The sequence below is a fragment of the Physeter macrocephalus genome, chromosome 7 (assembly GCF_002837175.3).
Source record: "Physeter macrocephalus isolate SW-GA chromosome 7, ASM283717v5, whole genome shotgun sequence".
Taxonomy (NCBI): Eukaryota; Metazoa; Chordata; class Mammalia; order Artiodactyla; family Physeteridae; genus Physeter; species Physeter macrocephalus.
Window position 1 is genome coordinate 145,668,305 of NC_041220.1, and position 12,368 is coordinate 145,680,672.

At 49.4% G+C, this 12,368-nt stretch overlaps 2 protein-coding genes across 8 annotated transcripts in view; one reads left to right on the forward strand and one right to left on the reverse strand.

The window, feature by feature from the left end:
• Nucleotides 1–8,676, reverse strand: part of GAK (cyclin G associated kinase) — a 54,346-nt gene extending 45,670 nt beyond the window's left edge. For 3 of the 5 annotated variants that reach the window (XM_028492463.2, XM_028492461.2, XM_055086278.1), the window contains exon 1: nt 8,415–8,676. In XM_028492463.2, the coding sequence (XP_028348264.1) occupies nt 8,415–8,559 (145 nt within the window). In that variant the 5' untranslated portion in view covers nt 8,560–8,676. The remainder of the gene's footprint in view (nt 1–8,414) is intronic. The other 2 variants (XM_028492462.2, XM_024119462.3) reach the window with 1 other exon arrangement.
• Nucleotides 8,677–8,983: 307 nt separating this feature from the next.
• TMEM175 (transmembrane protein 175) overlaps nt 8,984–12,368 on the forward strand; it is a 21,783-nt gene continuing 18,398 nt past the window's right edge. For all 3 annotated transcript variants that reach the window (XM_024119434.2, XM_024119435.2, XM_024119438.2), the window contains exon 1: nt 8,984–9,342. The gene's annotated coding sequence lies outside the window, so the exon portion shown is untranslated. The remainder of the gene's footprint in view (nt 9,343–12,368) is intronic.

A 12,368-nucleotide genomic window follows, 5' to 3' on the forward strand; every position in this document is an offset into this window, starting at 1 on the left:
AGAAAGTCCAGACTAATCTACAGTAACAAAAAGCAGATCAGTGGTGGCCTGGAGGTCGAGGATGGGAGGAGAGGACTGTAAGGGAAGGAGGAAAATTGTGGAGGTGATGGGTTTGTTCACCACCTTGATGACAGGGACAGCCATGTAGACATATATATACACACACATACACATATATATACACACATGAGACATATTTAAAGTGTTTTGACATATATGCAGAGTTACTGCATATCACTTTTATCTCAACGTAGCAGTTAAAAAATTAAATAATAAATCAATATAAAAAAATAGATGAAAGGAAATAAATAAAAATCCAGAAAACAGAAACAGAAAAACAGATGGCTTCACTGATGAATTCTATCAAAGAGTTAAGTGAAGAAAGTACAACCACCTCGTACAAAATCCCTGCTAAGATAAGAGGAGAACGTAGTTCCCGGCATATTTTCTGAGGCAGAGAAGACAATAAACATACAATTACAGATCAAAATCACTCATTAACATAGAAATCAAAAATTATTAGAAAATACCAGCAGTGATTCTGGCAATACATGGTAAGGATAGTACATTATGACCACGTGGGATTTACCCCAGATATGCAAGGTTGGTTCACAGTAAAAAAGCAATCACTGTAGTATATACACTAGTAACAGACAGTGAGGACAGATCACCTCAACAGACACAGAGAAATTATTTGTCCACATGCAAAATCCATTCATGATTTTTCAAAATAGTAAAATTTTTTTTAAAAGTTCAGCAAACTAGGAATTGAAGAAAACTTCTTCAATCTGAGAAGCGGCAACTACAAAAAACCAACAGCTAACACGAGACTTAAAAGTGTTTTCTTTCTAAGATCAAGAACAACGCAAGGATGTCTGCTGCTCTCAGAGCATAATACAACATTTTATTGGAGAGCCTAATCAGTGAAAGAAAGCTAGAAAAATAAAGAGCAGAAAGGTCAGAAAGGAAGAACTAAAGCTGGTCTTGCTTGCAGATGCTAGGACCGCAAAGCAAACAATCCTAAGGACACTACCCAAAACTCCAGTACCGAAGGGCCACCGCAGCAAGGCTACAGGTCCGCTGGAACATCTCCTGGCCTCTGCCCAGCCCCAGCGCTGGTCCTCTCGGCTGCGGCCGCACCCACACTACTGTGCTTACTCCAGCACACCCAAGCCCACTGCTACCCAGGGCCACTGCACTCGCCACAGCCCTGCACGGGCAGGCCCGCCCCACGGGCACGCTCGCCCCGGACGCTGGCCCACTCCCCCTCCTGCAACGCAGGCTCTGCGCGCATCACTTTCCTGGCTCAGTCCTGCCCCAGCCACGCCCTATCCCCAACGCTCTTCCTCTTTCCAGCACTCTCCAATACCTGACGCTCTGTTACACGTTCATCTGGATACCTGTTTACTGTCTCTCCCACTAGGCTGCAAGCTAAGTAGGCAGAAATGTCATCCAGCTTGTTCGTGTCACCAGCACTTAGGACACAGTCTGACATATAGAGGGCAATCAGAAATGTGTGCTGAGCAAATGAGATCACGACGACAAACCCTTCAGCTATTAAAACACAGTCACGGGCTTCCCCGGTGGCGCAGTGGTTAAGAATCCGCCTGCCAATGCAGGGGACATGGGTTCGAGCCCTGGTCCGGGAAGATCCCACATGCCGCTGAGCAACGCTCTAGAGCCTGCGCACCACACCTCCTGAAGCCCGTGCACCTAGAGCCCGTGCTCCGCAACAAGAGAAGCCACCGCAATGAGAAGCCCGCACACCGCAACAAAGAGTAGCCCCTGCTCACCACGACTAGAGAAAGCCCACGCACAGCAACGAAGACCCAATGAAACCATAAATAAATAAATTTAAAAAAACAACAACAACACAGTCACTTGTATTATATTTAACACCCCCAAAAGCAGGACTATGCATTGTCTGTGAACACAGCACGTGCAGAGGAAACAAAAGATGAGTAGGAAGTACATGCACTAAATTCATGGTGGTGGCTGCCTCTGAAGAGAAACAGAAATGCAACCAGGGGGCAGGGGCTCAACAGAACCTTTAACAACATCTGTGATGCTTCACTGTTTAGAAGAAGTCTGGAACCAAATACGACTTTTTTTTAAAAAGCTAACGTTTATTAATTCTGGATAGCAGGGACAAAGGTGTCTGTTCTGTTGTTATTCTTTCTACTTTTCTGCATTTTTGAAATTTTTCCTATTTAAAAAAAAAAACAACCCAATTTCAAATTTTGTTGTATAGCTACAGTAATCAAGACCGCGTGGCACTGGTGGAGCGACACAGCAACAGAACAAAAGAGGAAAACCCCAGAAATAGAGCCACACAAATATGCCCAAGGGATTTCTGACAAAGATGCACAAGCAATTCCATGTCAGAAGCACTGTTTTTTCAATAAATGGTGCTGGAGCAATTGGACAGCTCCAGGCAAAACAAAGAACTTCAATCTCAACTTTACACCTTACACGACAATCAACTCGGAGCATACAAATGCAAAACCATGAGACAGCATAGGAGAGAAATCCTGGAGATGCAGAGCTTGGCAAAGAGTTCTCAGACTTGACAGCAAAAGCAGGATTCAGGAAGGAAAAGTGATAGAACAGACTTCCTGAAAGTTAAAACTTTGGATCCACAACAGACCCTGTTCAGAGGCTGGAAGACAAGCTGCAGCCTGAGAGAAAACACTTGCAAACCACATCTGACAGCGGACTCATATCTACAATATACAACGAGCTCTCAAAACTCAGCAACGAAAGACGATTCGAAAATAGGCAGAAGGCACAAAGAGACGTCTCCCCTACGAGGGTGGGCAGGTGGTAACTAGCACGGCGTTAGCCTTTAGGGAAACAAATGAAAGCCCCAATGAGCCATCACTACCCACCTGCTGAATGAGCAAATGAAAACACAACACAAAACGCTGGCAAAGACTCAGAGAAACTCATCACGCTTTGTAATGGACTCAGCTGCGTCCCCACAGAAGTCACGTGTTGAAGCTCTAACCCCCCCCCCAATGGGACTGTATCTGGAGAGAGGGCATTTAGGGAGATAGATAAAGTTAAAGCCCTGACCCAACAGGACTAGAGTCCTTAGAAGAAGAGACACCAGAACACCTGAGGGAAAAGACCTCACCAGAGACCCTGCCAGCACCTTGATCTCAGACTCCAAGCCTCCAAAATCATGAAAATGAATTTGTTGTTTACACCACCTTGTCTGCAGTTTGTACAGCAGGCCGAGCAGACTAAGACACTCACCCACTGCTGATGGGAATGTGAAAATAGCACAGCCGCTCTAGAAAACAGGTTGGTAGTTTTCTAAAAAACAAAACATGCAACTGCCATGTGACCCAGCACCTGGGCATTTATTCCAGAAAAATGAAAACACAGCCACACACAAAAACCTGTACACGAATGTTTATAGCAGCTTTATTTCAAATAACAAAAAAACCTGGAACAACCCAGATGTCCTTCAGTGGGTGAATGGTTGAGCAAAGTACGGTACATCCACACCAGAGTGCTCTGCAGAAATAAAAATGAACTAGTTACAGACACAACAACCTGGATGGATTCCCCAGACAATCATGCGGAGTGAAAAAAGCCAATTCCAAGAGGCTACACGATGTGTGATTTCGTTTATACACCATTCTTCAAAGGACAAATTACAGAGGAGGACAGATTAGTGCTTTCCAGGGGTCCAGGAGGGGCATCTGGCTGTGAAAGGCACGAGGGACCCTTGTGGGAATGGACACGTCCAATCCTGGTTGTGATGGCAACTCCAGTTTTTCAAGATGCTGCCACAGGGGGAACGGGCAGTGTACGCAGACCTCTCTGCATCTTTTCTTACAACTGCACATAAGTCTACAATGACCTCAAAATTAAAAGTCTATGTAAAAATAGTAACACTAGCGTATAAAACGCATGAAGGAATGCCATGTTGGGCACTGCTAAGACAGTGCCCTACGCAGTCATTACCGTGTATGTTCTGGAATCGGGAAATGGCTGACCTCTTCCCCACATATGGGGGGGTGGGGGGGGTGCGTGCGCGTGTATTATATAAAAACAGGACTGAGATCCAGAATAATAAGAAACTCCCACAACTCCTGCCCAATAAAAAATGGAAAAAAGATTTTAACAAACATTTCTCACACACAGAAAAGATACACGACTGGCTAATAAGCTGGTGAAAAGGTGTTGGACAGTATCACGGGGAAAATGCAGATTCGACCACTGCACCCTCTCGAGGACAGGTATAACCACACGATAGGCGCTCACGAGCTGGTGGGGCAGAAGCTGGTGCAGCCACGGTGCAGAGGGTTTGGCTGTTTCATCTGAAGCTAACCCTACATCCAACCTAAAAGCCCGCACTCCACTCCTGGACATTTTACCCAAGAGAAAGGAAAACACACAAAAACCTCATAAAAAATGTTGTTGGCAGCTTTATTCACAATAGCCCCAAATGGGAACACCCAAAGGTCCATGGCAGGGGAGGGACAGCAAACTGCAGCAGAAAAGGGAACCGAACTTCAAGACCATGAAGCCGCCGGTGAGAGCACCCGGGCGCAACACCAGAGACACGCTGTTCCAGAAGAGGAGACTCAGAGCCAGCGAGCGCCTGGCCGGGAGGGTGACTGGGGCCCAGAGGCTTTCTGGGGTGACAACTTTCTGCACAGGCATCTGCTACACAGGTGCGTGCATTTGTCAAAGCACCTAAAGTCTGCATCACACCCCAGGTGAATGACGCAATTCAAATTATTTTTAATAAAAGAAAATAGGCACAGCATGTGACCACGCAATTCCTGAAAGGGAGCCAGAACGGCTGACAGGCACTGAAATAAGCTCAAACTCACCCATCAGAGAAGTGCAAACCAACAGAAGCAGACACCGCTTTTATCCACTAAAATGAGGAGGATGTGGGGAGGCTGGAGTCCGGCAGGGCCTCCGAGGAGGCTGGAGACTGTCCCTCCCACAGCGCAGGGTCACAGACAGGGGCAGGGCGAGGTGGGGCATCGCTGGCAGGACAGCCAGCGCCAGGCCAGGCGGTGCAGCAGCCTGGGAAGCAAGTCGGGTGATCTTAACACGCTTCCTCCCAGCGTTGCTGGTAAGCAGCAGACACTCCTACGGAGCAGAATCCCAGGAGCTCCACCGCACACACGTGATCACTACCTACCCTACAGAGAGCCGCCTGCTCATGCAGACGGCAGGCGCTGTCTCTGGAGACGAGCAGGCCTGGTAGAGGGAGGAAGGAGAGCGCCTCCCTGCAGGGAGATGTCCCCACCCCAGGACCCTCCCCGGAAGACACCCCCAAAGTGCCCGTCCCCAGGGCCACCGCCCCAGTGTCCCGCTCCAGGCACCCGTGCGCCGGCAGACAGACGTGCGCTGGAGAAGTACCACAGGCGCCCAGCGGGCAGGGCAAAGCCAGTGGCGGCCTCCGCGCTCGGCACCCACCCGGCCCCCCAGCGGCACCACTCCAGCAGCTTCTTTCACCTTGATTTCCTCTGGACACCTATCCCTCCGGGACACACCTAAGACGGCCCAGGCCCTTCCTGGGACCAGAGCCTCCCCTGAGCTCCCGCCCGACTCCACCATCACCCCCGGGGGCACTGGCAAGCTCCCAACAGCCCTGACCTCGGCACCACCACGATCACAACCCACATGAAGCGCCAGGGACTGTGCCCCCCAAGTAGCCAGGACCCCACAAGTCTGCTATGGTGATTATTACTGCTTTATGCTGGGCGCTAGCACCACGGTTAAAGGCTGACCTTAAAGCTGCCAACGTGCCAGTGAAGGGTCGGGTGGGCCAGCTGAGAGGGCGATCACTCAGGCACAAGACGTGGGCCACCTCGTCCCGATGGCCACAACCAGCCACCGAGCCTAAGCCCCTGCTGCAAAGATCCTGGTTATCTGTGCTCTGCAGTGTCCGAAGAGGAAACGTCCCCTCGGAACCCTCCGTGGCAGAGAGGAGCCCACCTCACGGGAGCGAGTCCACAGAGCAAAGCAGCCCTACAGAGCTGGGCTGCCCGAGGGACCAAATGCTCCTAAGCCGGAGCGATCCACCCCCGTTATCCTTTCCGGCAGAAGGAAGCATGAGCGCGCAGGATCCAAAGCAAGAAGACACGCAGAACGTATCCTGAAGTCCACGTGGACTGGGCATCTCTGGCGTTGTGGGAACTCCCAGTAATTTGCTTTAAAAAAGTGAAAATTTAGAACAAATTCTGAAAAGATTAGAAAGCTATCTGGATCACCCGACCCGCAGTTCTGCCCAACAACCCATTTCAGACAAGTGCAAATTCCAAAAAGCTATGAAAACCAGTGTTTTTTCCCTAAATCATTTGATAGCAAAACCTGATCTATTATAAACTCATCTGGGGCAACACCTGACATGAACTGATGTGAGGCTATTTGAAGACTTAATTATCCCACAGTGAGGATGCTTACTTATTTAATTACAGATATAGTAACACACTTGATCATGCGACACTTTCCCAACTCCCGCGGCAGTATCCCAGGACACACAGGATACACACTATCTTTCTAAAACCTGAAGAATTCTGAAACTGTCAACATAGGTACCCAAGGGTTTTGGGTTTGGGACCTTCTCCATATTTATGCGACAGCCTGGTTTCCCACAGCCTATGTTCTAAGGTTGCTATTTTATGTGAACGACTTCATACAGGTTTCTTACCATTCCAGTTCAAAAAAAGGCTTCACGAGCTTTAGAAGCTGTGAGCTGCCAGTTCAGTTTTAGAGGAGGAAATCTACAGTTCCTAAGAGCAGCGGTGACTTTCAGTTCCTGACACGCCCGGAGAGCAAAGGGAACAGGTGCTCTGCACGGCCACAGCGGCTGCTCCCCTTTCCTTGTTCTTCACCCTGGGTGTGAAGCCACAGGCAAGAGCTTCCTTCTCTCCGTGACCCACCTCCCACCCCACCCCTCCTCCCCCGGCCCTGCCACTGCACCCAGCAGGGGTGCATCCTCACCCTCCCACCTCAGCTGGGCCCACTGTCTATCCACCCAGAGGATCCCCTGCACTGCGTTGTCCTTTGGTCATCAAAGCCTGTGTCTTACTTGAACTTCCACAAGGCAGAAACCATGTGCCGTCCACGGTGAATTTCTTAAAAGAATCAAAATACTTGCCTGGTATTTTCAGAATAAATGAATTGATCTGGGGAAACTCTCATTGCTAGAGAAACTGGCCCCTACCTCTGAAAGAAGAGCCTGAGGTTTTCTCACTAAATCACACCCAAAATCTCTGTGTTCCTGACAGTGGAGAAAAAGTGTGTTAAGATGCTAAAGGCCAGCACATGAGCTCAGGCCTTCAGGAAGGAGGGCACCAGAACTGTCAGCCAGTTTCGCACCTCAAGTGGACTACAAACAGAAGCAAGAGTGCTAGTGCAGGGGATACAGTTCTGCTTCAGCACTAGCCCCAAAGCCAACTGTGTTGAGCTGGTAAGCACCAAGGCTAGGGAAATCTGCCATGCCAGACAAAACAGAAAGACCCAGATGAGGAACTAGGACTGCGCCAACACTGCTGATAAATTCTGGGTGAAGAAGGGAGCCTCTACGTTCCAGAAGCAAGAGTGCTAGTGCAGGGGATACAGTTCTGCTTCAGCACTAGCCCCAAAGCCAACTGTGTTGAGCTGGTAAGCACCAAGGCTAGGGAAATCTGCCATGCCAGACAAAACAGAAAGACCCAGATGAGGAACTAGGACTGCGCCAACACTGCTGATAAATTCTGGGTGAAGAAGGGAGAGGACGTTCAGGAAGCCAGAGAGAGCACGCGGAAACACAGCCGACTAAAGATGGACCAGCCCAGCCGGCAAGGTTCCGTCCCGATCACACCTGTTGGCTCAGCTTGCAGTAACTTCCGTGGGATCTCACACAGAGATCGGGGAGCGAGACGCTCAGGTGCTAAGGGAGGGAAGCTCGGCTACCGGACGCTGCGCTGTCCGTCCCAACACCCAAGCAGGGTCGGCCTGCGTCACCCACGCCGGAGTTCCTGTCACCCGAGGAGGGCCAGCCCTACGTCCACTGCCCCACTACCGCCCTCCATGCGAGGGAAGGACCACGACTTGGACCCACGCCGCCGCACCGCCCGCCTCCGGACTCCAGCCTTCAGCCGTACGGGGCCCCCTCGCTCCGCCTCTACTGTGGCCCCTCGCTCCAGGCCCCGCCTGCCCACCATTCCTTCCCGCCGCCACAGCCTCCGCTCCGGCCGCAGGTCAGCCCACACCTGCCGCCAAGACTACCTTGCCCCGGCCTGATCCCAAGCCTCCGACGAGGAAGTGCCCAACCCTAGGCCGGCCTCACCCTCAGCAGTGGCTTCCCGGCCGGCCGTGACCCTCCCCGCCGCGGCCATCCTCCCCCGGCCCTGACCCTCCCCCGGCCGGGCCCATGCCACCCGCCCCGGCTTCACCTTCGGCCAGGACCCGCCGCACCCGCAGCCGCAGCTCGCCCATCTCCACCGTCTGCCCCACGAAATCAGTCTGGTCGCGGCCGGCAGCACCACCCAGGGAGCCCGGGCCGGCCAGAAAGTCGAGTGCAGACTGCAGCAGCGACATGGTGGCGGCCCGCGGAGGGCGCCGGACCTAGGGCTCAGCGTCCAGCCGCGTCCGCGTCCACTCGGCAACCGCCGGCCGCGAACCGCACTAGCTTCCGCCCGACGCCGCGACGCAGGGGCAGGAGTGCGTCGCCGCCCGGAAGAGCGCCGGCGCCTCACTTCCGCCGCGCCAGCGGTCACGCATGCGCAGGGCGGGGCGCGCGGGGGTGGGGTGGGGGGGGGGCGTTGGGGGGCTGCGCGTGCGGGGTCGGCCGCGAACCGCACTAGCTTCCGCCCGACGCCGCGACGCAGGGGCAGGAGTGCGTCGCCGCCCGGAAGAGCGCCGGCGCCTCACTTCCGCCGCGCCAGCGGTCACGCATGCGCAGGGCGGGGCGCGCGGGGGTGGGGTGAGGGGGGGGGTTGGGGGGCTGCGCGTGCGCGGTGCCGCAGGCCTCGGAACGGATTTCGGGTGTAGCGCTAGCAGAGGGCTGGCGTTGGCGGCAGCGGCTCACCCCGGGTGGTCTGGACCCCGGCGCGGCGCTCAACCGTCCCCACGTGGCCGTTTCCGCGGAGACTGGTGCTCGGGGGCTCCCGGGGCTGGGCCGCACGGCGGGAGGAGCGGGTCGTGTGCTTGGAGCGCCGGGGGGCCCGTAGTGTCCGTCTTTTTAACGAGTTGGTTGCTACTGAAAGACTGAAGAGGTTAATTTTAGAAACCGAGTTTTGTAGCTTCTGTAGAAAAGTCAGATCTGGCAGCACTGGACTCGGAATACCGCGTGTCACCCATCACCTAGAGCTGCCCCCTCAGGTAAGACACCACCACTCGCCTGATCCCTTGGCTCGTTTGTGTGCCCGGCTGCTTCCTGTAGGTCCTGGTGTGGAGCGTTCATCCCCAAACTGAGAACTGGAGCCGAAAGCCCCAGACAGCATCTTAACCCGCCTAGAATTTCATGCTACTTAAAAATCTCTTTCCAGACGGGCTAACGTGCGTTATCCTTATAATAAAGCAGCTTCGTTCATGCAGTGCTTTACTGCTTGCAGTATCCTTTTATAAGTTCGCCTTAATGATCCTAGATTATCTTGGAGACTGTTTTCACTGTGAATAAGGAGGAGAAAACATCTCCCGAAATGGGAAGGGAGGTAAGAAAGCTAAGATTTGAGCAGTGTGGAAAAGATCTAAAATAGCTTTTGTGGAAAACCTAGTGAATAACTCACTAGAAAGCGTGATGTAGTCCAGGGCTCGTTTGAGTTTGGAGGCTGTGGATTTGTTCTGGTATGAACTACATTTGGGTGGAGTTTTTAATAGTGTAATTATTTTGGAGACAAGAGTCTATTCAGACTTGGTATTTCATACTGATGAAGCACTTTTTATATTGACACTGCACTAGGTGCTATAGTAACACCATCTTAATCCAGATCTGTGTCTTCAGATCACACTTCCCTCCTGAACTCGTAGATATTTGTTCTTAGGTATCTCTCCTATACATGAGGTAGCTCATGTATACATGTCATATACATATGTCTAAAACTGAATTTATAGTCTTCATCACCAAACCTGTCCCTTTGTAGTAAATTTCATAACAAAAGACTATAATCAGAAGTTAAGAAGATTATTTTATAATGATGAAAGGGTAAATTCATGAAAAGACATAACAATCCTGAACAGTTCTGCCCCTGATAATAAAGCTTTTAAATACATGAAGCAAAAACTAGTAGTAGTGCAAGGAGAGATAGACAAACCCACAACTGTAGTTGGAGATTTCAATACTTCTTTCTCAGATAATGATAGAACAAATACCCAGAAAATGACCAAGCGTATGGTGGAGTTGAATGACACCAGCAACTTGATTTAATGGACATTTGTAGAATACATGTTATCAAATATATAAACAGTATTCACCAAGATGGATCATATTCTGGGGAAATATGTCTTCTGACCACAGTGGAATTAAGCTAGATATCAATAGCATATATCTGGAAAATCATCCAAATATTTGAAAACTGACTGACTCACTTTTAAATTACCCATAGGTCAAAGGAGAAATCAAAAGGGAAATTAAAATTTTGAACTAAATGAAAATGCAGCAGTTCAAAATTTGTGGCTAAAACACTACTAGAAGATAGGTCTCAAATCATTCATCTTAATAAACTAGAAAAATAAGAGCAAATGAAACTCAAAGTAAATACAAAAAGGGAAATAATAAATATCAGCAGAAATCAATGAAATAGAAGACAAAAACAATAGAGAAAATCAATGAAACCAAAAGCTGAGTCTTTGAGAATATAAATAAAATAGAGAAATTTCTGGCCAGGTTGAACAAGGAAAAAAAGGTTAACAATATCATGAATGAAGGTGATGACATCATTGCTAAAAGGGTAGTCAGAGAACATGAACAACTTTATGCCAATAAATTCAACGACCTGTACTAAAGGAACAAATTCCTTGGAAGACAATACCAAAACTCACTCCCGAAGAAATAGATAACCTAGATAGCTCTATAACTATTAAAGCATTGAATTTGTAGTTAAAAACTTTTCCTAAAAGAAAATTCCATACCTAGATGGCTTTACTGGGAATTCTACCAAACTAAAGAAGAAATAATACCAATACTATATAGATTCTTAAAATTGAAAGAAGGAAATATGAATGCCATCTCATTCTGTAAGGATAGCATTATTCTAATGCCGAAGTTTGACACAGGCATTACAAGAAAAGAAAACTGCAGACTAATGTTCCTCATGACAAAGATATGAAAATTCTTTTAAAACATTTTTTAGCAAACTGAATCCAATACTATATAAAAAGGGTAATACAACATAACCAAGTGAGGTTCATCTTAGGAATGCAAAGTTGGCTTAGTATTAAAAAATGGATCAATGTAATTTACAGTATTACAGTGAAAAAGAAAACCAAATGGGTCATCTCAATAGACATAGAAAAAGCATTTGACGGGGACATCCCTGGTGGTCCAGTGGTTGACTCCACGCTACCACTCCAGGGAGCACGGGTTTGATCCCTGATGGGGGAACTAAGATCCCACGTGCTGCACGGCACAGACGAAAAAAAAATTTTTTTTAAATAAAAAGCATTTGACAAAATCCAGCATCCATTCCCTGATTAAAAAAAAATAACTGTCAGCAAACTAGGAATAAAATGAAACCTTCCTCAACATAATAAGGGCATCTATGAAAAACCTATAGCTGACCTATGGAATGATGAAAGACTGGATGTTTTTCTTCCCTCCAAGATTGGGAACAAGTCACTGGTCTCACCATTTCTATTCAACATTGTACTAGAAATTCTAGCCAATGTAATGAGGCAAGAAAAAGAAATTAGGGGCTTCCCTGGTGGCGCAGTGGTTGAGAATCTGCCTGCTAATGCAGGAGACACGGGTTCGAGCCCTGGTCTGGGAGGATCCCACATGCCGTGGAGCAGCTAGGCCCGTGAGCCACAGCTACTGAGCCTGCGCATCTGGAGCCTGTGCTCCTCAACGAGAGGCCGCGACAGTGAGAGGCCCGCACACCACTATGAAGAGTGGCCCCCGCTCGCCGCAACTAGAGAAAGCCCTCACACGGAAACGAAGACCCAACACAGCCAAAAAGAAATTAATTAATTAATTTTTTAAAAAAAAAAAAAAAAAAAAAAAAGATGAACTAGTTAATTTCCATCCCACTACCTTCACTCACTGCGTCCTCTGCCTTTAAAACCCACATGCCGTGGAGCAGCTAGGCCCGTGAGCCACAGCTACTGAGCCTGTGCGTCTGGAGCCTGTGCTCCTCAATGAGAGGCCGCGACAGTGAGAGGCCCGCACCCCACTATGAAGAGTGGCCCCC